This window comes from Octopus bimaculoides, chromosome 3 (genome assembly GCF_046866305.1).
Source record: "Octopus bimaculoides isolate indiv1 chromosome 3, ASM4686630v1, whole genome shotgun sequence".
Classification (NCBI taxonomy): domain Eukaryota; kingdom Metazoa; phylum Mollusca; class Cephalopoda; order Octopoda; family Octopodidae; genus Octopus; species Octopus bimaculoides.
Window position 1 is genome coordinate 8,963,058 of NC_142930.1, and position 24,867 is coordinate 8,987,924.

The 24,867-nt window shown below is 35.6% G+C and overlaps 1 protein-coding gene across 12 annotated transcripts in view; it reads right to left on the bottom strand.

Moving 5' to 3' along the window:
- The window catches only part of LOC106872350 (protein strawberry notch homolog 1), a 183,276-nt gene that overhangs the window by 18,121 nt on the left and 140,288 nt on the right, over nt 1–24,867 (bottom strand). For all 12 annotated transcript variants that reach the window (XM_052966648.2, XM_052966646.2, XM_089348534.1 and 9 more), the window contains 11 exons: nt 23,545–23,716; nt 21,280–21,340; nt 20,585–20,714; nt 19,588–19,673; nt 18,442–18,557; nt 18,213–18,293; nt 15,924–16,058; nt 15,029–15,090; nt 10,100–10,201; nt 5,667–5,840; nt 4,570–4,652 (listed from right to left, as the gene is read on the bottom strand). In XM_052966648.2, the coding sequence (XP_052822608.1) occupies nt 4,570–4,652; nt 5,667–5,840; nt 10,100–10,201; nt 15,029–15,090; nt 15,924–16,058; nt 18,213–18,293; nt 18,442–18,557; nt 19,588–19,673; nt 20,585–20,714; nt 21,280–21,340; nt 23,545–23,716 (1,202 nt within the window). The remainder of the gene's footprint in view (nt 1–4,569; nt 4,653–5,666; nt 5,841–10,099; nt 10,202–15,028; nt 15,091–15,923; nt 16,059–18,212; nt 18,294–18,441; nt 18,558–19,587; nt 19,674–20,584; nt 20,715–21,279; nt 21,341–23,544; nt 23,717–24,867) is intronic.

Sequence of the window (24,867 nt, forward strand, 5' to 3'; positions counted from 1 at the left end):
CTCATAAGAGTTGTTTTGAGAATAATAATGATGAAGGGTATAAACCTGATGTTAATATCAAATACAAGTAACTTTCTGTAATAACTAATTGGTTCATAATTTGAAATGTAGGTAGGATTATAATCAAGTGCTAGACTTGAGGAAATTAGCAATATACAAAATAGCTCTTCTATTGCCATATTTCTGCTGAAATGCACAGCCTTTCATCATCATCATCATCATCATCGTTTAACGTCCGCTTTCCATGCTAGCATGGGTTGGACGATTTGACTGAGGACTGGTGAAACCGGATGGCAACACCAGGTTCCAATCTGATTTGGCAGAGTTTCTACAGCTGGATGCCCTTCCTAACGCCAACCGCTCAGAGAGTGTCACCTGCACGAAGGCCAGTCAGGCGATGATGAAGAATTTACCAAAACTAAGTCATTATCTAAGCTGGTATTTGGAACATAAATTAAAATAGAATTTTGATGGAATGTTTTAAATTAGATCATTTTAGAACAGGAAATTCGCATCACAGAACCTGGGCAGTATCAGGCAAGTTGGTAGAAAAAGGGTTAAAAAATGTTTACTACATTGCCTATTAAAATTGATTTTGCAATTAAATAACAATTAGCTTCAAACTCTAATTTGTATCAGAGATGGAGAAAATGAATATATTAATAAGCAATCATTAAAGAGATATAATCAGTTATGAGAGAAAAGAAATATACTTTTAAAAATTAAAAAAATAAATAACACTGAACTGGTTTTGAGAAATGATTAAAAGTATACATTTGGTGCTGACCTTCTCACACTGTAGTACACACAGCTTTTATTCAAATGTCAAGAACTAGAGGATAAACTTTGTGGTAACATTATGTATGTTGAGGTTTTCCATAAGAATCACTTGACTCCTTAACAGAAGGCATTCGAGCGAGATCGTTGCCAGTGCTGATGGACTGGCTCCTGTGCAGGTGACACATAAAATACACCATTTCAAGCATGGCCGTTGCCAGTACCACCTGACTGGCCTTCACGCCGGTGGCACGTAAAAGCACCCACTACACTCTCAGAGTGGTTGGTGTTAGGAAGGGCATCCAGCTGTAGAAACTCTGCCAAATCAGATTGGAGCCTGGTGTCGCCTCCTGGTCCACCAGTCCTCAGTCAAATTGTCCAACCCATGCTAGCATGGAAAGCGGACATTAAACGACGATGATGATGATGATGATGAGACAGTTGAATATTTATTCAGTGACAGTCATCACAGATTAAGTTCAAATAATTGTTCATACTTTCTGGCATTTTTGCTAATGATTAGTTACCTTGAACTAACACTTAAGTATCATTAAAACATGCAATTCACTCCAAAACCTGTGTTTGTCAAAAAAAAAAAACTCGCAAAGCTATTTTAGGGTGTTGATAGATTTGTTGAGCTTCATGCAAAATCTGATACATATATATATTTGTTGAATCTATCAACCATAATAAAAATATAAAAGCTGTTCTAACATAATGTAACAAAACACCAAATAGCTCAACATGAGTATATAGCATTCAGCCTATTTCTAAATTGAATCAATAAATTATCTACCAATGATCATGAGCTGCATGTGCATTTCTAATGAACAGTATAAGCAAAGGACATGAAACCAAGAAACTTTCTGATAACATTACATGTACAAGAAGTGTTATAACACAATTAATTAGAAACCAAATTCACCTAGATGAGATGCACATCATCTTTTGTACCAAGAAAAAATACTATTATCAATGCCATCTTTGCAGATAGACAACTCCAAGAAAGGCACTTAACTGAAAGTAAACTCCTACATCTAGGATTCATTAACTTAGAGGTCTTTGCCATCTGGTGGTTACTAAGGAAATTAAGAGTAGATGAGTGGCTAAATAGATTTAGTGTGCAGGTAGGCGTACAACAAAACTGTTAGACCTCTCCTGTTTACTACAGTCCTCCAGGTCATAATGGCTATCGATGAAACTCCAACATGCTGCTAAGGCTTTGAAGTAAACTTTAGCGAAGACTAAAGTTTATTAAGCAAGAAATCTTCAACTGTCAGGAAAATGGTAGCACTCAACAAGCAGGAAAGAAGCAAAAAACAATTTCATACAGTGTTACTACTGTATACCAGCGATTCATAAGTGTACTGGGATCACAAGCAGGCTGGCAGTTAAGGTAGACTTTACACATAGAAAAAAAATCACAGGAGCAGTTAACAATAACAACATGCATAAAATAAATCCTCACAATCAGCAGTTGATAGCTTTTGGAGGTAGGTTTTCTAAAAGTATAGTTCACTTAGAGTAAGAGCAAGGTGCAGAAAGATCAGGGAGCTATTATTTCAGCTAGTAATAAACAGATTGTATGATGCTTATGTATGAAGTGTAATACTGCAAAGTAGTAGTAAGACATGGGCTCTGAATGCTGAATATTTGTAATGACTGAGAAGAAATTAAACAAGTATGCCCCATTTCATGAATGACAGAGCACCAGTGAGCTGGATAAAAGAATCAGACATAGGATGCAAGAGAGAAGACTACACTGATAAATACATGTGGTGCATATGTAGAATGTTAGCTATATAGAGTACCAAGCATCTAAGACCGTGGAAGCGAGAGACATATGAAGACATGGGATGAAGCAGTAAAGACTGTGCTCAGGAAACAGGAACATCATAAAAGAGATGACAAGCAACTGTAGAGAGTGGTGAGACACTGAAGAAAATCCACACATTGAGGCATGCATGGAAAAGCAGCTGCACAAATGAACATGGTGGTGGCGGTGGTGGAGGACGCTGGGATGTGTAATATATCTATAGAGGCCTCTCAGCTATTATATTCCTGTTAAGCTTCCAACTACTGTTCTCTTCTTTACTCTCCCATCTGGCACTCACCTATCAACTGTGTTATGCTGCCTACGTAAAGAGAAATAGAATTTGATCTAGCTGTATTCAGTTCTTCCATCAACAACGTTTATCATCCTACTTCTCTTCCACCATTACTCCACTCTCTTCAGTCAAGAAGTTTGTGAAACAGGGTATGGCATGAAATCTGCCCATATCCAGTACCCCCAACTTAACAGAGGCCAGCCTTTCAAATTGATAGTATGGTAGACAAATTAATTAATGGTATGAGAGCAGGGAAAGCATAGAATCCATCAGGAATTACTGCTGGATACTTAAAATATCTGGCAGAGAAAGGAACAAGCTAGTTACCCACATAGTCAATCAGGTAGTACAAGATGTCGTACACAATCACTGGCATACTCCCATAAGGGCAAAGGAGATGCACTAGTAAGAAGAAATTACAGAGGTACTGAATTTTTAGATCAAGTTATGAAAGTTAACGAAAAAACCACAGCACAATTGATTAAAAGAAGAATTAGACAGGATGCAGTCAACATTAGGAAAGGCATCCAGCTATAGAAACCATGTCAAAACAGACAATTGGAGCCTGGACAGCTCCAGTCAAACCATCCAACCCATGCTGGCATGGGAAATGGACGTTGAACGACGGGGAGGAGGAAGAGGTGGTGGTGGTGGTACAAATCAGCTTTGTACCAGTAAGAAGTATTACAGATGCTATATTGCTAATGAGAAAACTTCAGAAGTATTTAGCTAAGGGGACTAAGTCCAGTATACCTAGCATTCATGAAGCTGGATCTCTTAGTAACCAGTGATCAGTAATACCTTCCTCAGATCCCTCTGTAATCTGTTGGTTACTAAAGAAGCTAGCAGTGGAATGACTTGTAAAAGCTGTATAAGTCATTTCTCAGAAGTGCAATCAGCAAGGTGACAGTCAGAAATGAGCACAGCAACAAATATAGTGTACAAGCAGTGGCTGACCAAGACTCCATTCTTCTATTTATTATAATCCAGCAAGCCATAACAGAAGTATTTAAAACCAGCTGTCTGTGAGAACTCTAATGTGCTGATGATCTAGTTCACAGAATGCTTGAATAAATTAGTGCCTTCCATGAAAAAAAATCAACAATGAAAAAGACACATTACTGACTTTAGGTAAAGTGTTTGAAGCAAATTATCACTTAGAGTAAGTGAACACCTATGACAAATAAAAAACATCACACAAAACTTTCTTCTCTCCACAGGCGATATCCACCTTACATTTTTCTTTTACATGACATACCAATCACATTTTGTCCTTGAGAACTTCAAAAACAACACAACGGACTATTAGAAACATGTATACATCAATGTTTGCATAAATTGGTTATCTTTCTGAATATCAATAAATTGAAAAGCTGTGGTACCTATTTCAGGAGTATATAGGTATTGACATTAACTAAAACCACAGTATCTGTAGGTTATGATCTTTAGTTTTCCATCACATTATCTTTTAACCAAGACTTTAATTTCTCCATCACTTTCCCAGAATCATGAAGTAAAAAAAAAAATTGATTCACATATGTATAAAACATAGCAGACCATTCATTAAGTAAGGCTATATGAATCCTCTTTAAGATAAAAGTGTTCAAAAATTATCCAAACATATATAAATCAATCACTAATTAATACTATCAATCACATGTATACAAAAATAAACATTATTTACCTGCATCAATGAGGCTAATTTTTGAGTATTTTGCATGTAAGTCTGACTTCTCCATTTCAAATGCTGATACACCAGTATTCGGCCTAATTAATGAAAAGACATCAACATTAACAGGTTCATCAGTAAAAAGAAATAGAATAAAAAATGAATAAATATTTTTGAGAGTTACGAGCCTAGTCTAAAACAAGAAGCAGATCCATTGGAAAGTCAAGGGTAAATATATCATTACCAACATTTATACTCAATCTAGTCAACTGTACATAGGTACCTTGAGAAGTTTAGTTTATTACATTCTATTTACTTGTGGTAACTTAACCTTAGAGAAGACAACAGAGATATAATCACTCATGCCCAAAACAATTCAGTAGGTTATAGGCTTTGGGTGTAATTTAATAAATTAGTAAATAATTTACAACAGGTAATATTTTTAACTAATGTTCAGCGTAAAATGTTTTCCAGAAATATAAATGGCCCAAATTATTATTACCTTAAATTATGCCAAAAAGGATGTTTTGGATGTCAAGTAGAAAATTTGATGCTATGAAAGTAGATCATCAAAATAGCTCAAGAAAACTTCATAAAAAACATCCAGCTACTACGACTGCTAATATTATTGTAATTCTATGTTTCAATTTCAAAAATGGGTTAACATTTCAAGCAAAATGGAATACACACACAATATGGGCTATGTTGTTTAGAAACAGGCTCATCAGGTATTAAACAGATCATGTAATGGTTCACTAAGGAAGCAAAAGGATCAACTCACAAAATACATTAAAATTCTCTGAATCGCCAGAATGATTCTCTTACATGCTAGTTATGTTCATTCTGTTTCTATATTTTTTTTTTTTAAGTGCATTTCTCTCATAAAGCATGAGACTTGTTATATGGCAACAATGAAATAGCTGAAATAATTGTTATAGGACAGATTTAAACAGCAGTTAACTTCCTAAAACTGAATGAGTAAAGTTACATTAACTATCTTTTACTGTATGACACTTTACTACTAAATTACACACACACATTAATATCAGTTTTCATAGCCACCATTCTGAAAATATTATTAAGAAGATGATTGCAGAAATAAATTAACAAACCTGGCTACTTTGAAGATATTTTTAGAGTTGTCTTTGGAAAGTGCCAACAAACAGAGTTTACGACCAAATGGCTGACCCTTTGAAAGGTAAAAACCACCTTTGCCTTTGTGATTCTCATACATACTTAAAGCTTGCTCATATTTCATTCCTCGATCAACATTCAATACAACGAGCCTATAAAGAAAACAAAACTCCAATAGTTAGTAGCTATTAAATGAAGGAAACATTTGGATATAGTTAAAAAAAAATTACATGGATAGTATATAAAGACGAACAAAGGTCCAATGAATCATAGAGATCCATGAAAGGAAATAATAAAAACAATATTACTTTAAACTACAACTAAAACTGTTTTAGTTTACTTACCCCAGGGTATGTATTTAGACACTTTTAATTTCCCATCTACTTAATAAAATGTCAAGGTTTCTAGACAAAAAAGTTTTCAATGAAATCTACATTACCATATACTATTATCTTAGATCAAAAATGGTATATGTGTAGTTACAAATCCATGTATAAATTATCAGTGTATCTCCTTGTATTTCAACTTACAAATTGACAAACATAGATGACGTCAAGTAAATCCTACAAAGATACACTGATGAGAAAGATATTTCAAAAAAAAAATGTTGGATTCTGTGTGTGTGTGTGTGTGTGTGTGTGTGTGTGTGTGAGTGTGCAGGTGCTTGCACATGTGTACACACACTCTCTCAATCTGTTCTGAAAGCATTCTGAGACCATTCTTACAGAAGATTTCCTCATGCAACCTTTCTTACTAGTGGCCACAACTATTTTTTTTTCTCACTGGTCAATTAAAGATTGATAGATTCATTTGGTTTCATCTTGACCCTAAATGCTTAATCATTCCAATTCAGTTTTGCTTTATTTTTGTAGCATATGTTCTACTCGGAGAAAGGCGGGACAAGCTCTTAAAATTTCCAAATGACATACTTGCAGTACCAGCAATGACATAAAACAGCATACCTTATATTTTAGTATGTTAATTACATTAATTTATAAGATATAAATTACACGTTGTAAATCAATAATGAAGCAAAACATTGCCTACTTACTATCAAAAAAGAGTATTTTAAAATTGAGTTAAGTTGCAAATATTTCACTCTTAATAAGCCAATATAACTTTACTAAATCTCTATTTTCAATTGTTATTTAAAATTATCAAAAATTCCCTTTTTACAAAATCATCAATAAATAATTTTTTTGATCTCCTATAAACAGCTATATGATAGTTCCCATCCTCTTGCTGCAAAAATATAGAATTGCAGAGAAGCATTTTCTTAAAATATTGGGCAACTATTAGCTGCAAAAAAAAAATTGTACACAAATAGACAAAATGCTAATCTGAGGTAGAAAATACAAAATGTCTAGCATTACATTGTATCAGTCTGTTAACATCTGCTTTCTCATGCTAGTGTGGTTGTGTGCAAGTTGATATGCTAAGGGAAATAATCAGCGTAACCGAAGATAGTCAAGAGAGTTATAAGAGAAATTCAACTGTTAGCATGACGTGTCACATTGAAGGCAAACATTTCCGTGAAATAGAACAAACAGAATAAATTACTCAAGCAGTGAGAGGGAAGCGGCTAGTAATAGGAAAATTTCAAAACTAACTGCTGCATAAAGAAACTTTACGTTTGTTTGAGGTAATAGGATCAACCAAAATTCATTTGTAAAGTTACAAAACTTATAATTTTATTTAATGAAGAGTTGTGAAACATCAGAGTTTCTTCACCTCTCTTCTGTCTCTTTTTCTCTTCTTCACCCTTTCTGCATTTCTGTATACAAACATATGAGGTTTCTCGAGCGAGATGAGCGTGGCCGTTGCCAGTGCCGCCTGACTGACCTTCGTGCAGGTGACACATAAAAGCACCCACTACACTCTCTGAGTGGTTGGCGTTAGGAAGGGCATCCAGCTGTAGAAACTCTGCCAAATCAGATTGGAGTCTGGTGTAGCCATCTGGTTTCACCAGTCCTCAGTCAAATCGTCCAACCCATGCTAGCATGGAAAGCGGACGTTAAACGACGACGACGAAGTTAAGAAACATAGATGACTCACCTATTACAAGGTAAATGCTATGAAGAAACACTAAAGAGACAAAAGCTTCAAAGATACTCTGATAGGGTAGGAAAAAAGAATCTGTACCACACTGAATTTCAATGGACAGGTCTGGGTATGTGTTGCTGTTTGCTTCAATGTAAAGCTATATATAAAATACATCTGAACATGTAATGGAAGAATCCCTCAATATCTTCCATCATGATGTCATATTTGTTTTTACAAGAAAGGAAAATGACATAACTTCAAAGACCAACAATAGCAAGTAAACTGCCTATTTGAAGTCACTGTCAACATTTTCTTCATGCGTGTACATATATATATATATACACACACAGAATACAAAGCATAATATAAATTAATGAATGACAACAGGAGTTACGCAATCATCTTCATTAGCTTAAGCCAATACATTTTAATGGCTCCTAGGAAGCTATAAGATGTTGCAATGCTCTCAACTCTGAGAGCAATGCTTCAAACAATTTTCTTTTCCTTCTCTAAACCATGCTTAAAATATTTCTTTCTTCTCTTTTTGTTCTCCATTTGTCCCTACAAAACTTGTAGTGATGTACCTGCTCTTATCCTTTCCAACTTCTTATACAGAATGTCTCTCTCATTTTTTTCCCTTGACCAGTAATAAGTCCCTACTTCCTACCCTTAGTGACTATTTGTGTTCCCATCCCCACTTACCCCATAGCACAGTCATCCCATATACCTGATATATCTATTACCCCTGCACCAGATTCCTGCCAGCAACAGTAATAAAAATCATAGCAAACACATGTAACAACGGTACATTAAAAACAGCATCAGAACCTTTATCTACATATTTATTTTATTTATTGATGATAATTTAAATGGCACCTATTGGCACATATGCAGCAAGAGTTGGAGAATGAACGAATGATGGCAAATTAAACAAAAAGGAAAAAAGTAATCATGTATAAATCTACAAACTGCTGGCAAAGCATGGCCCAACTTTCCCATTGTTACTAATGCAATCAGACTAATGAACCAACAACCAAGCACCTTTACTATTGAAGACCCTCCCACCTACCTTTCTTGTAAGTTCCAAAACTTTAAGGCAGTAACTATAAACATGGGCATGATGAAAAATAGGCCTGGTGAGATTATGGAGATTTTAGAGCAGAGACAAGTGGATGTGTGCAGTGTGCAAGAGAAAAAGTTGGAAGGGATCTTCCTCATAGACAAGAGACTGCAATACAAATTCTTCTGAGTAATAGTGACAGAAGGGGTGAGAAAAGCATACTGCTGGCTGAGAAATGGATACATAAAGTAACTGAGGTACTCAGGTTGTCATCACCATCATCATCAATTAAGGTTCCTTTTTCCATGCTGGTATGGCTTGGACAGTTCAACAACAGATGAGCCAGAGCTGGAAGAAACGTTAGCACGTCGGACGAAATGCTTAGCGGTATTTCGTGAGGCCGTTACGTTCTGAGTTCAAATTCCGCCGAGGTTGACTTTGCCTTTCATCCTTTCGGGGTCGATAAATCAAGTACCAGTTACGAACTGGCGTCGATGTAATCGACTTAATCCCTTTGTCTGTCCTTGTTTGTCCCATCTGTGTGTAGCTCCTTGTGGGCAGTAAAGAAATAAGAACAGATGAGCCAGAGGGCTGCACCAGGATCGGTGCCTGCTTTGGCATGGTTTCTACAGCTGGATGTCCTTCCTAACATCAATCACTTCACAAAGAACTTTTTACTGCATGATAGAATAATTAAGTTGAGACTAATTTTTGACAATGCAATAGCAACATTTATCTCAGAATATGTTCCACAGGCAGGACTGCCAGAAGAAGAGAAAGACTGCTTCTGTGAAACCTTCGACAGACAATCTTAATAACTACTGACAGTGACCTAGTTATCATGGCTGGTGACATCAACAGATATGTCGGCCAGTGTGTCGGTAGCTTCTGCAACATATGGAAGTTATGGTTATGGTTCAAGAAATGAGGAGGGTGTAAAGTTCATGGAGTTCTGATCTAACAGTTTGCAATAGGCATTTCAAAAAACCAGTTGACTACCTCATCTCCAATCAATCTGGCAAACACAACAAATCTAGCAGATTACTTTCTCACCAGGAAATAGGACAGACAGTCTGTTGTAGGAATACCTATGTTTTATAGTTTTAGATGATTATCATCTTAAAGTGCAGTGAACTAAATGCCGTTAGTGCTTAAATGCATATGTCATAAGTTCAAATCGCAGGATTAACAACATAAATGTCTGACATGAATTATGAGAAATTAAGCCAACTATATCCCTCTTCAACTAAAATGTGGCCTTGTAAAACTATAAAAAATTATTATTTCAAATGATAAAAAGAAACTTACTTGGTCACAGTGTTTCCTTTGGTCAAATCTTTAAATACTTCTTTGGGTTCACCAACCATTTCTACTGAGCTGGCAGTAATGTCAAGTAGACCTTCATTGTATCTAAAAGTCAAAATAAACATTTGTTATCATCGAAGCAACATTTTCCTTAGTAAATCTGATCAATTAGCACTTGATCACTTTTTCACTCTTAACATGATCTTTACCAACCAACACAAAACAATGCAACCCACTTACATCAACAGCCTCTACTCTCAAACCCTCTGACACTTCTAGTCAGCTAATAAGTCACTAGTCAATTCTATGTTCATTACATAAGATGGTTGATAGGCTTCATCCTAAACCAATATCTGACAGTAGAGTAGATTACGTGTCTCTACATCTCTTACACAAATGAACTACATAACTGATAACTTTCAAGTGATCAATGAACAGTTATGGAAAGAACAACATACAAGGAAAGAACAATGACTGCAACACCGACAGAAAATCATGTACCTCACTCATTAAGAGGCATTCACCTACCATTAAAACACTTACAAAATGCCTAGAAAGTAAAAGTGTCTTTCCAAGTATCACAAAGTTAACAAGCTTCTTTACTTCCTAAAACGATAATTAACAACATTGTAGTAAGTGGTATCCTGCAGATAAAGCAACTACATGTGCTGGCCACTTGGTTTCCAATTCCAATTTGTATACACACAAAACATTTTCCAAACTCTCCAGTGAACATTTCATCTTAAAGAAATTGGTCCTAACATCATGTTATATGCTCCAAAAGGTTACCCTTATAAAAACAAATGGAAACTCTCTGACCATACAATGACAAACTGTCTGACCATGCAAACTTCTAGCATATAACTCCAACATCAGCAAAGTCTTTAGTATGTCAGATTGAGAATCTCATAAAGTTTCTTAACAGACTGTCTCTTTGCAGATATATGTTGATTGGGCTTACTTCAGCCCATTTTCTATCAACTGTGGAGTGTCCCTGAATTCAACAACATTTCCCTAATTTACTTCAGTAAATCAATGACCTGCTCACTGTTACTTAAAATCAAATATACTCATACACAGACCTAACATATTTCCATCCTCCACAACTTTTCACCTAAAAACATCATACACATGCAATCAAAACGAACATCCTTAAATGGGCATAATATACTGTCTTATATATATCAGCCATAGTTTTTTAATTCATTCTATTTTTTATATTTGTTTTCAAATAATGTTGACATTTTTCCCCATACTAAGTAAGGTTATCCCTTAATGTTCTAATAAAAGGGACATAACATTAGCTAACAAATGTTTGGCTTCCACACCAGCTATTATTTGTCTCAAATGTCAACTTACTTCAACATTTTCTCCTGTAATTTAACAACCTGCTCACGGTTATTTCAGCCTATCAACATTACTATAATCTTTTCAAATCAAACATTCCTAAGAACTTAAAATTGCATTCCCCTAAAACTATTTACTCATGCCTATTTTTTTTTTTTTTCCTTCAATGAACTAATCTTCAAAATGTTTACTAAATAGTTGCCATATATGTGTGGCCAAATATCCAATTGAAGACGGTCTGAAATTGCAATAAGCACAGCTCCAACTCCTTCAGATAACCAAAACAAAAGGTTAATACTTATAACTTAAGGTCATATTGGGCAGATTGGAAGTTCTGCTTCTAGCAGCTGCCACTAGTCAACTCAACAATACATATAATAAATTTGACTCTAGTAAAATGGACTGAGTTCTATTATCAGTTAATGTAATGTCAGTCTAGCATTAACTCTTGATTATAAACCTTCAACAGGCCTACTTACATGAGAGAAGAGCTACATGTTCATTTGATTCCAGAAAACTTCAGATCTGATTTATAACATTACAAAGATTACCAGTAATAACCTTTTAATCTTACTGAACACAATAAACAAGACAAAGCCCATAGAAATATAAAGATCAGGTAATGGCTTTAATAATCAAACAATCAAAAAATAATGCCAAAATGTTTTACTGAAAGCCACATTGTAACTATGTTGTCGTCGTTTAACGTCCGCTTTCCATGCTAGCATGGGTTGGACGATTTGACTGAGGACTGGTGAAACCAGATGGCTACACCAGGCTCCAATCTGATTTGGCAGAGTTTCTACAGCTGGATGCCCTTCCTAATGCCAACCACTCAGAGAGTGTAGTGGGTGCTTTTACGTGTCACCCGCACGAAGGCTAGTCAAGCGGTACTGGCAACGGCCATGCTCAAAATGGCGCATTTCATGTGCCACCTGCACAAAAAAAAAAAAAAAAAAACGATTTCGTGTGTCGCCCACACATGAGCCAGTCCAGGGGAACCAGCAATGATCTTGCTCGAAAATCCTACAACGGCCCCGCACAAGAGCCAGTCCAGGGGCACTGGCAACGGTTTTAATAGAAAGTTAAGAAAGCTCAATAGAAAACAAAATAGATGAACTTTTATTCTATTAACTACTTTTACAGTCTCTCATCTCAAAATAATTTTATAAAATAGTCAATTTTGAATTAATTATTTAATTTTACAGCATTGCACAAAATTAAAAATGAAAGAAGCTTCTAGAAACAACAACCAACTCTTTCTTAAATCTAACCCTACCAATCAAATAAGTATACTGGAAAGAAACAAAAAAGGATGGTCACGGCTGAAACATATTTGATCATAAAATTGCTCAATCAGACCTAACCCACAAACCATTTGTGACACCAGTGATTTGCTAATCACTGTTTTTCTATATTAGTAGAAGCAAAATCTGTCTAAGCATGTGGTTGATAGTGGATACTTGCTACTAATGATGTGCAATGATGCAGAAAGCTGGATTTAGCAATTCCACCACCACTGCTAGGTGCTTTTCATCTACTACTGTTACAGTTCCATGCCTTTTAGCACTATACATCTATAAGAGATGCTTTCTCCAGGTAAATACTGCAATATTGTGACTTCGATAAGTATACGCTGTCTGAGTTAATACTGCTTCCACTGCTAATAACAAATTTTTACTAAAATATTTCTTCGTTAATATTTTTAAAAAAACATTTTACCCAGAAAACAAAAAGAAAATAATTAATCCCTAACAATTGCATAGTAGAAGACTGGATCTTCAATTCTGTTTGAGTCACATTCCAAGGAATGCTAAGAATACACGTTGAATAAGGCATGTCAAAAAATGTCTCAGGCACATAAAGACAAGATGAACAAGTTAAGTGAAATAACTCAACCTAGAATCAAATATCACAAACAGCTTTGTTGGAGCTTATCACAGCTGTGTAGCACATGTAAAATTACTCAAAAGATTCCAACACATGCTAGCATGGAAAGCAGACGTTAAATGACAATGATGATGATGCTTTCACTTCTCATTATACAACTTAACACACAAACTTTACTCACAGAAAGTGTTTCTCTTGTAATATTTTCCAATACTTATAAAGGGGATAGCCAACCCACTTATGCGTACCTTTCCTTCATTGGATACTAAACTCGGCTTGCGAAGGCCTGTTGGGGCAAGTGAAATCGAAATCGAAATTGTGATTGAGCCAAATTCGATGACTGGCACCTGTGCCAGTGGAGCGCTAAGAGCACCGTCCGAGCATGATCATTGCCAGAGCAGTTGTCTGGCTTCCATGCCAGTGGCACGTAAATAGCACCATTTGAGGGTGATCGTTACCAGGGTCGCCTTACTGGCACATGAACAAAACATTCGAGCGAGGTCGTTACCAGTGCCGCTGGACTGGCTCCTGTGCAAGTGGCACGTAAAAAATACCATTTTGAGCGTGGCCGTTGCCAGTACCGCGTGACTGGCCCTCATGCCGGTGGCACATAAAAGCACCCACTTCACTCTCGGAGTGGTTGGCATTAGGAAGGGCATCCAGCTGTGGAAACTCTGCCAGATCAGATTGAAGCCTGGTGCTGCCATCGGGTTCACCAGTCCTCAGTCAAATCGTCCAACCCATGCCAGCATGGAAGGCGGACGCTAAACGATGATGATGATGATAATGATAGATGATAGGATTAACAAAAGTGAATAATTGGAAGTTTTTGTGGGATTGTTTTTACAGTTGAATACTCTTCTATTCAACTTTAATGTAGGAATAAAAATCTATCTGATGTGCCTTACATATGAGTGCAACACAATGGCTTTTGTAAAGCTTGAACAGGTAACTGGATTATAGTCAACAGTGCAGAGCTTTAACCTCACAACTGTAGTTTCTCACCAGTATTCTCAGAGTTGATAGCATATTCAAATCTGAAGTTTTTGATTTTTTAAATGGTTACATAACAGAAGAGTATGATCCTTAGCTTAAGACAAGGTTTGAGTAAAATAGTAAATAGTCTAGCATCTTAATTTTCTAGTGTTGCTTACAATATTGCTTGCAATATACTATTGATAAAACCAATCATCATCTTTATCATTTAATGCCCATTTTCCATACTGGCATTGGTCGGACAGTTTGACAGGAACTGACGAGGCTGAGAGCCACACATGGTTCCATTGTCTTTTTTGGTATGGTTTCTACAGCTGGATACCTTTCCCAAGGCCAACCACTTTACAGATTGTACTGGGTGCTTTTTATGTGGTACCAGCACCAGGTGTACAGGGTGCGTCAGTATTTGGGGGGGGGGGCATCACCTTAAATAGCTCTTTCTTATAACTAATTCTTTTTTTAGAATCCTTGTCCTGTACCGGATTGATCCCAAAATCTATGCCGGTTCCGAGGCCAAACACCCCTGAAAGTTTCATCCAAATCCATCTAGTGGTTCTTGAGATATCTTGTCCACGGCCAGACAGACAAACAAAAATGACTGAAAACAATACTTTCACTTTTAAGGTGAAGGCAATATAACACTAAGCAAAGTATCAGAAATCATTCACATGTTTCACAAAAATTTTAAAGAGAACTTACTTTCCTTCTCTCTTAGCATTCTGTATTGTTATATCCAGGCATTGAATAAAATAGTTGAAAATCTGTGATAAACAAAAAAGAACAAGAGAAGATTATAAAGAAGATACAACTCAATTCCTTTTCTTAAACTGGGGCAATAACTGATCTCATGATCAAGAGTTCATTATTTACTTCAAACATAGTACTGTTCCAATAAGCAAGGTATATTACTTTAGCTTAACCATTTGCCTGTCCAAGACATACTACCCTGACATCCATGCATCATATACAACACACATATCCAATTTTTTTTCAACCAATAGATTAGCTTGGGAGTTATGAAAGGAAATCTTTATATTACTTAGAATGTATGAAACAAAGGCTAACTAAAAATATGAAAACAAGTATGGACATTTAGGACAAACTAATGAAAATGCTTTGGACAGGCAAAAGGTTAAAATTTCAAAAATATACAAAAGAAATTCCATAGAATGAAGAACTAAAATACTATGTTTCACTACTATAACTGAAAAGATTTCAATCATTTTTCCAATTACAGCACACTAAGTCATGTAGGACTCCTAAATAATTACATTTAGAACTTATAGAAGTATGTAAGCTGTTTATCAATGTTCCAAGGTTTATTATTAATGGATACTACAGCTGCTCTTTAGTTAAAACATAATGCCATTGTCATTTAAACTGCTAAATATTGTTTTTGAGATCATCATAATGCAATGTCATCAAAGAACAATATCATTTCTCTGATATTTGTTCTTCCTTACCAACTTTGTACCTTTCAAATATTTATGAAAATAAAATTAGTGAAGACTGTCAAGTTTGAGAAGTCACATCAAATACATGTTTATAAAAACAACAAAAATAATGTTACATAGAAAAATAAAGCAACAATTACCAGGTTTTGTTTCATCACAGGAAGACCAAGGATACGGTTGAGAAATTTACCAACATTGCCTAAATCTTCTTTCTTAACCTGGACAGTAAATTTAACTGGATCCATATCAACAATCCCCATCAAAATTAAACAATCCTAGTATAGAAATGAAGAAAAGATACTTAGTTTCAACATAGTATCAGAATTAAAAAGAAAACATTTATTCAGAAATTAACTATAAACAACTATAGATTCAGAAATCATTGCCAAAAATAGCAAACAGGCACAATTAACCCTTTTGTTATCATATTTCTGTTGTGGTGCTCTGTATTTCTTTCAATTAATTTTAAATATAACGAAGAATTTAGCAAAATAACTTAGTTTTCATTAAGCTAGTGTTAAGACATTTGTACTACAGAGTCAGAGGCGGTTTCAGCTGGGTTGATATCAAAAGGGTTAATGTCAAATTTATTATAAATATTCTTTCATTCATCAATTTTAACTAGTTTGTAGAATTCCAAAGCAGAGAAAACAGATCATATCACAATTTGAAACTGATATTTTATTTGTGCCACAATTAAATAAACAAAATATCTGGTGATATTTAGAAAGACTTAAGACCTAGTATTCTTTATTTAAATAGGAAATGAACACCAAATTTAATATATTATTTCAATCACTATAATAATAGTCTTTAACCCAATTCCAACTAATTATATTAACTATAATGAGTTTCTCATTTCCAACCTTTTTATTTAAAACGTTTCAATGCTTCCAAAACTACGACATTTTCCTACATCACTGTGCCCAGTACACTCTTTCTAGTAAATAAATTACAATAACTAGAATTACATCCCAAGGATTGGCCCTTCTCTTTTGGAGTGTGGAATATTTCAGTCTCTACAATTACTGACACTCTACAAAGCTCAAGTGAGACCCACAAATGAAGTATTGCTCCCACATCTTGAACAGCACTGCTACTGCTGCTGCTATACTTACACAAACATCCTAGAGAACATCCAGAGAAAGATTATACAACTGTTTGACATAAAATCACTCAAGACATACTCTAGTTTTTGGTTGCAGGTGTACAGTCTCTCTTCTCTTTGCCTCTCTGTATTTTTTACTGCTACTATAATAGTCTCTATTCCTCAGAATTGGCTGATATCCCGAGTGTTTTAGAAAGCAGTCATTTTGATGACAACCGTTTGATTATAATGTTGAACCCGTGGAAGAGGTAGGCCCAGGAAGACCTGGGCTGAGGTGGTGAGGCAAGACCTTCGTACATTGGGCCTCACCGAGGCGATGACTACGGACCGAGACCTTTGGAAATGGGCTGTGCGTGAGAAGACCCGGCAAGCCAAGTAAGATCGTTGCCAGTGCCCCTGGACTGGTTCTTGTGCGGGTGGCACATGAGATGCACCATTTTGAGCGTGGCCGTTGCCAGTACCGCCTGACTGGCTCCTGTAGGATTTTCGAGCGAGATCGTTGCCAGTGCCCCTGGACTGGCTTGTGCGGGTGGCACATAAAAGACACCATTTCGAGCGTGGCCGTTTTCGTGCAGGTGACACGTAAAAGCACCCACTACACTCTCTGAGTGGTTGGCGTTAGGAAGGGCATCCAGCTGTAGAAACTCTGCCAAATCAGACTGGAGCCTGGTGTTGCCATCCGGTTTCACCAGTCCTCAGTCAAATCGTCCAACCCATGCTAGCATGGAAAGCGGACGTTAAACGATGATGATGATGATGATGATGTGCCTCCTCCACTCTGGCACTTCCGACCCAGCCATCTCTCCTCCTCCTCCTCTCATCACCCTCATGTCCATCCACCCAGGCCCCACACTAACCATTAAATCTTGTTATCCTTCCTGCCCAGAACATCAGCTTTTTGAAATCTTCTCTTAGTCAATGTCCTTCTCATAAGAGTTGGTTTGCAAAAATTTCAAGAACGTTAATGGCATCTATCTCACCAGTTTCAAAGGCCATGGGTGCTACCTATTCTTCCAAACCCAGCAGGTTAAAGGAAAAAAAAGAAGTACTATCCAAGAATTAGGTATACAAATCTATCATTCTAAAAAATGTTACACAGAGATTATATAAGATTATATAATATACTCTGACTATATAAATTCTGAAATGTTTGTTTAGAAAGTAGATTAAAATCGCAAAGTATTTCAGATCTACTTTTATTACTTCTCCAGCATGACTATAAAACTAACTGAAAGTTAATTATGTATTATACATAGTTTCTCTAGTAGCTAAACTATAAGAACTATTAATGTTAAATTATAAATGAAAAAAATTATCAAACCTGCAAAATTTTATGGAAGTTGTCAATTGTGTCCACATTTTGCTTGACAGAATTAAAAGCTATACCAGGAACCAATTCAGACTGCAAAAATAAGTTTAGAATAATCTTAAAAACAATTTCATTAAACAGTATTAAAAAAAATGGGACAGAAAAAAAAAACACATTTAATAATCATTAATTACAAAACAATAAACAGAAGAGAACTAAGATATTTTAACTCCTTACTCACCATACAAGTATACTGATACATAACTCTCAGAGCACTACGTCCATATGGAGTATCAAAATTGAATTCAGTGAGATCTGCACCTGTTGCAGCTCGTCGATCACCTTTAGTCAAAGCGCCTATTAAAACCAAATAAAAATATTTTGTTTTACAAATACACAACTAAACTGTAGACATAGATTATAGCAGTACAATGCTGCACAGACCCTTCCTTCATGCCTAAAGTGTTTGGTTGTACTACTAACTCATTAACATTGCCATATTAATTTGATGCTGACCAGGTGCTCTTGTAGCCTTAATACTCTTTTGCCAGCTGAGTGGAGACTAAAGCAACGTTAAATAAAGTATCTTGTCCAAAGATACAACACACCTCTCAATGAAGGGAATCAAATCCATTGAGAGTCCAGTTGCATAACCACTACGCCATATGCTATTCAACGCATAAAGTTTAGGGAAAAGATACCCAGTCTCAAAATAACTATATTTATTTGTGACACTGAAAAATATCCTACCCTTCTATTATGAACACTTTTCTAAATCACAATTTTACTACCATAATTGAACCAATTTATATTGGTTCAACCCATGCCAGCATGGAAAGCAGGTGTAAAATAAAATGATGATTTAATTCTAGTTTTGATTATCAGAATTTATTACTTGAATTTTATGGGCACCCTTCTTCTTCTTCGTCGTTTAACGTCCGCTTTCCATGCTAGCATGGGTTGGACGATTTGACTGAGGACTGGTGAAACCAGATGGCTACACCAGGCTTTAATCTGATTTGGCAGAGTTTCTACAGCTGGATGCCCTTCCTAATGCCAACCACTCAGATAGTGTAGTGGGTGCTTTTACGTGTCACCCGCACGAAGGCTAGTGAGGCGGTACTGGCAACGGCCACGCTCAAAATGGTGCATTTCATGTGCCACCCGCACAAAAAAAAAAAAAAAAATTTCATTAAATATTCTTTTCACTCTTACTCTGAATAGGAATGCCAATTCATTTAATTATTAAATATTAATTAGCAAGTATTAATAAATATACGTATAACTTACATGATGACATGTTATTTCCCAAATAAACAACTCTTTAAACTAAAAGCAAACAAAATGTGAAACTCAACAGAAATGGATAAGTAAGAGTAAAATTTACCCAAAGACTGTAATCGACGTGCAACAGCAGCAGCAAAACGCCTTTCACCACCCAGGTTTGTAGTTACCAGTTTATAGAGGGGACCACTGAAATAAATGTTGAATGTACAAATTGGTTTACAAAGTGCTGAAATCTTTACAGATATAAAATTTCTAAAGATGTATACTTCAATAAATTGAAAGCATAATATAAGTGTTCCTTCAGTGGAGATTTTAATAAGGAAGAAACCTTTTCCATAAACGAGTGAAAATCAATGAAATAAACTAGACTAGGTTGCAGGGAAAGGTATCAGTGACTAACTCAGAGATGTATTTTCAACACCTCAAAACACTGAACAAAAAGTGAATATAACAATTCTTGTGCGCACTTGAATAGAATATTGACTACATGCTAGCAATCCAACCCATGCTAGCATGGAAAGCGGACGTTAAACGACAATGATGACGATGATGATGATGATATATAATAAATCACCCGCTAATGAAAGACAGGAATCTCAAAGGAATCAGTGAAAAGCATTTAAAAAACTTTGAATCAGACGCTATGGCTAATTATGGTAAAAATTAGCTGAGCCATTTAATATACTTATGATAGGAAAGATGTTATATTTCATCTCCAGTCAAAACTGAGCCAGCCTATGATGAAAAGCATTACAGCCAAGATCATACTGTCTTCTGAGAGTTATCCAATGTGTCTTTCCATGTTTGAGATAGTAGTGTGTGATCTGAGGGATTTTTGGCTGCTAATTCAAGCAGGACTGGAATTCCCTTGTTGACCAGATAATATATAAATACTTGACTAAGGTACAATAACTAGCTGACAAAGGTAACTGTACCAAAGATATACTATAGTAATAATTAATTGAGCTATTACATAGCTCAATTAATTGTTGCTACAGTATAGCTTTGACATAGTAAAGAGTCATGAAATAGAAAACAAATGCTACATCTTTTTTTTTTTTTAGTACCAAACAAGATGTAGAGTCTTAGCTACTTACCTTGACTGATTCGAACGATGAGAACGACCCAGTTGTTGTACAGCTTTGTCAGCACTCCAGGGTAATTCTATGGTCAAATGATGCCGGCGCCGCTGATTGGGAGCTCTCACATCAGCATGTAATGATATTCCTGCAAAAATAATATTTCTTCCACAATAGCAAATAAGGTATAAAATGTTAATAATAAAATATACTAAATCAAACAGCATTGAGCTTGGTGAAAAGTGATAGAGACAGACTAAAACTATTCACCAATATCATTGTTTAAATATTTGTTTATCCATGCTTACAATAGCTCAAACACTTTATCCAACAATATATACATAACTCAATTAGAATTATTCCACACTTTACATAATATAGAAGGCTTAACCCTTCAGCATTCAGATTAATCTCTCAAATGTAATGCTCATTTATTCACAGTTTTGAATGAGTCATGCATTATCTTGTAGCTTCAAGATTTTGATTATGTGATTGTTTATTATTAGAATGACATTGTAGGATAGATGCAAGAAGCCAGATCTGGTCAGGTAGAATATTTGAGCCAGACATAGCTGGCTTAAATGCTAAAGGTTTAATTACATAACAACTAAATATCTAACAGCTAAATATCAAAGTGAAGAACAAACATCCCAAGTTACAAAATATTCAAAGAGTTTCAATATTTCTCTCATGGAATAGAAACAATTTCTCACCTGTGCTAGCAGCGTCAGAAATAATTGCAACTAACTTTCTTCCATCCATGAAATTATTCCGCTGAAAGAATAGTTAAGTAATCAAATCATTTCACCACAAAATTTTTAACTTCATGCAAAATTGAGATTTAATACATAAAAATAAATCCCCACTGCTTTTATTGTATAATAAGCTTCTATTTCAACAAGTTATTGTAGCAGTTACATATTTCAGTTACTTCTGCTAAAACAAATGTGCAGTAAAACATTACCAATAAAAATGTTAAGGAGCAACACATGTATTTGTCTATGGCTGTCACACAGACATCCTCTTGTCCCTCCCACCCTTGGCCAGCAGAGCATTTAGAATATGACAGCTGGAGAGAAGACTGCACAAGAACTCAGTTAAAACTCATTTCAACTGAGTAGACTAGAGCCAATTAGAAATAAAATCCATTGTCCAGAAACTGAATCCATGACTTTATGATTTGTAAAGTAAACATCTAAACCACAACATCACAAGTCTCCACTGGATATAGCCATGGTTCTTGATGTGTCTGTTTCAGTATGCGCTTGTATAGAAATGACCTCAATGTGAATCAGGATACATCACATCAGTTTCATTATCCAAACTTCTAAGATGTTGTATTGTTGAATTGAACAATGATGTAGCATAACAATGACTGAGATAGCTAACCTTTAGAATGTGTAAACAGTGAGACATTGAGTATTAAGATCTAAGAAATAAGAGGAGTCTGTAAGCAATTTTTATGAATTTTAATGAAAATATGTGATTTTTAATGAATATCTTGTGCAAAATGGTTTATGACGGAAGGCTTTGTTACTCTGTATGAGTAATTTCTAAACGGTTAACAAGTAATGTTGCCATTATTTAATCCCAGATCAACCTAGATGAAGCAGTGATTTGATCAAAGCAATTCCAATTGCAGCCATACTGTCTTTTTCTCGTTTGCAGAGAACCCATAACACCATGATCCTGCATGTCTTTTTTAAGATGGTACTATGCAATCTGGGGGTGATTTGGCTGTTGTTTCTAACTGATCGAGTTATTACATAAAGGCTCCCTTGCTGAGTTGAGAACATAATTCATTAATCTAGTGTTGTAGTAGTAGTAGTAGTTAGAAATTCTGTTTGGTGTAAGAAAGAGTGATAAACAAATTTGTTAAGTTGAGAAACGGCTTTTCAAGAAAGTGTTCATGATGTGTATAGGGGAGTTTATAGGACACCAACAGATTTTGATTAGCTTGAGGTGTGAATTTCTTTTTAGTGTCCCCAGCCAGAGGGATTTGCAGTATTAGTTGGAGTGATTAAACATATTAATTGGAGTTATGATTACCTAAGTTTCAGAGCATTTTGAATTTAAGTCAACCATATTGTCAGATCTAGTAAACTACTGGACCCTAGCAGCGGGAAATTTAGACAGTGTCACGTGACAACTAGCTGGGGCTGCTTGCTGGAGCCTAGCAGCAGATATAAAAAGGGGAATTTGACATGACGATCAGTCGGACGCTGACACTCGATGCTGCGTCAAAGAGGCCAGGGAATAGAAGAAAGAAGACATGCACCCAACACCAGAGCTGAAGACACCTCCGAAAGGGGGAGGGCCCCGCCACGTCAAAACGGTAGAGGAGTAGGGGCCGAAACCGGACGTGGTTCCTCCTGATGATGTCTTGAGCTAACTGGATCCTAATCCACCAAGGGAAGGTATGCCAGAAGAAAGTAATTCAACAACGCGGGTTGATGAACCGTAAGACGTGTGGCCAGAACCTCCTGGAAAATAACCATAGCGAGGGACATTCCACAGTTGAATTAGAACAGTCACAAACAGTGAAAGAAGACATGCACCCAACACCAGAGCTGAAGACACCTCCGAAAGGAGGGGCCCCGCCACGTCAAAACGGTAGAGGAGTAGGGGCCGAAATCGGACGTGGTTCCTCCTGATGGTGTCTTGAGCTAACTGGATCCTATAAAGGAGCTGTTGTGGTAGCAGACCACGAAACATGGTTGAAATTCCTTCCTTAGAGCATTTTGAATTTAAGTCAACCATATTGTCAGATCTAGTAGACTATAAAGTTCTCACCACTATCTTTGTATTTCAAGAACCAAATATGTAAGATTGTGGTCTAAAAAGGGATGATATGTACATGGTACTTCATGCTTCTCATCTTTTTTTCATTTTTCTTTTTTTTTTCCATCCAACCATTTATGAGACCAAAATGAATTCAACAACATACATCAATATAGAAGTTATCACAGAATACTTACCTCATTCACATTCAAACTTTCTAATTCTGAACTGGAACCAGATGAGAGACTATCACGAAGTTCATAACGAGGACATCCTGTATCATTGCTCCTTACTACTCGACCACGTCTTCCTGTCATTTCAGCAACGGCCTCTGGGCCACCAAGTTGGTCAATAATGCTATCCAAAGGGCTGTAAGAAATAATTATTATATATATATATAACAATTAGAAAATGGAGGATAATATGCTGAACCCAACTACTTGCAGACGGTGTATCCCATTGAATTCATTAATTTAATTCATAGCAAAAGTGACAAAAAAAAGAAAGAAAAAGAAAGAAAGAACCAAATCACAGGTGTCTATGGCAGACTATGTTATTTTGCCAACCTGGTTTACATATAGAAGTACAAAGTACATAAGGAATTAGAGGATGAATAGAAGTTTAATCTTACAGCTGTTTCGGCCTAGCTTTAGCAAGCCCCATTCTATCCGAATATTCCTTTCCGGAGTGATTATCGGATGACATATATATATATATTAATGATATAACTATAAAACTTAGATTTAGATAAATTTGTTCTTTTACTGAACTGTAAGAAAGAGTTTAATATTTTAAACAGGTTTTGTACAAATATGCAACAAAGCCAATATAAAATAAATATTTTTTCATAATTTACTATGTTTTATTCACTTGTATATTAACTCTGGATACATGCAGAATCAAAATTTTTAAATGCTATTTAAAAAAATTATCTAAATGCCAATGAAGTATTTGAAAGGAAGACTAGAAAATACATACAAAACATTGTAATTACATTCTATAATGCAGAATGTGAACTACAATTAGTAGAAGAATATCGGTGTTTCTTACAAGCTTTAGCACCTCAATAGAACTTTTTCAAAAGCTTTAAATGAACAATTCTCTTATAATTTTCAGTACTGATGCATATGAGCTTCCTCCATTCTTAAATTATTTACAAGATAATGAAATGATTTTCAGAGGCAGATCAATTAAAAGTACAACTTTCAGATTGGTATTTCTCTACTACTGTTACTTTCTATCTTTGCCTAACTTCGTCTGGATAGTTTGCTCACATAAATTCATTATTTGACAACCAAATACTCTCTTAGTACAAATGAAAGTGGAGGAAATATTCTTTTATCTGGTAAACATACACAAATAGAATTTCACTCAGTAACCCATTCCCTTACACACACAACTAAGAACATGAGTTTTTTTATTCACTAACAAAGATCTTATATTCTTCCAAAACACAATAATGAAGAGGATATATTTCAACTTCTTTAATTGCACATAAGCTGTATAATTATATACATAAT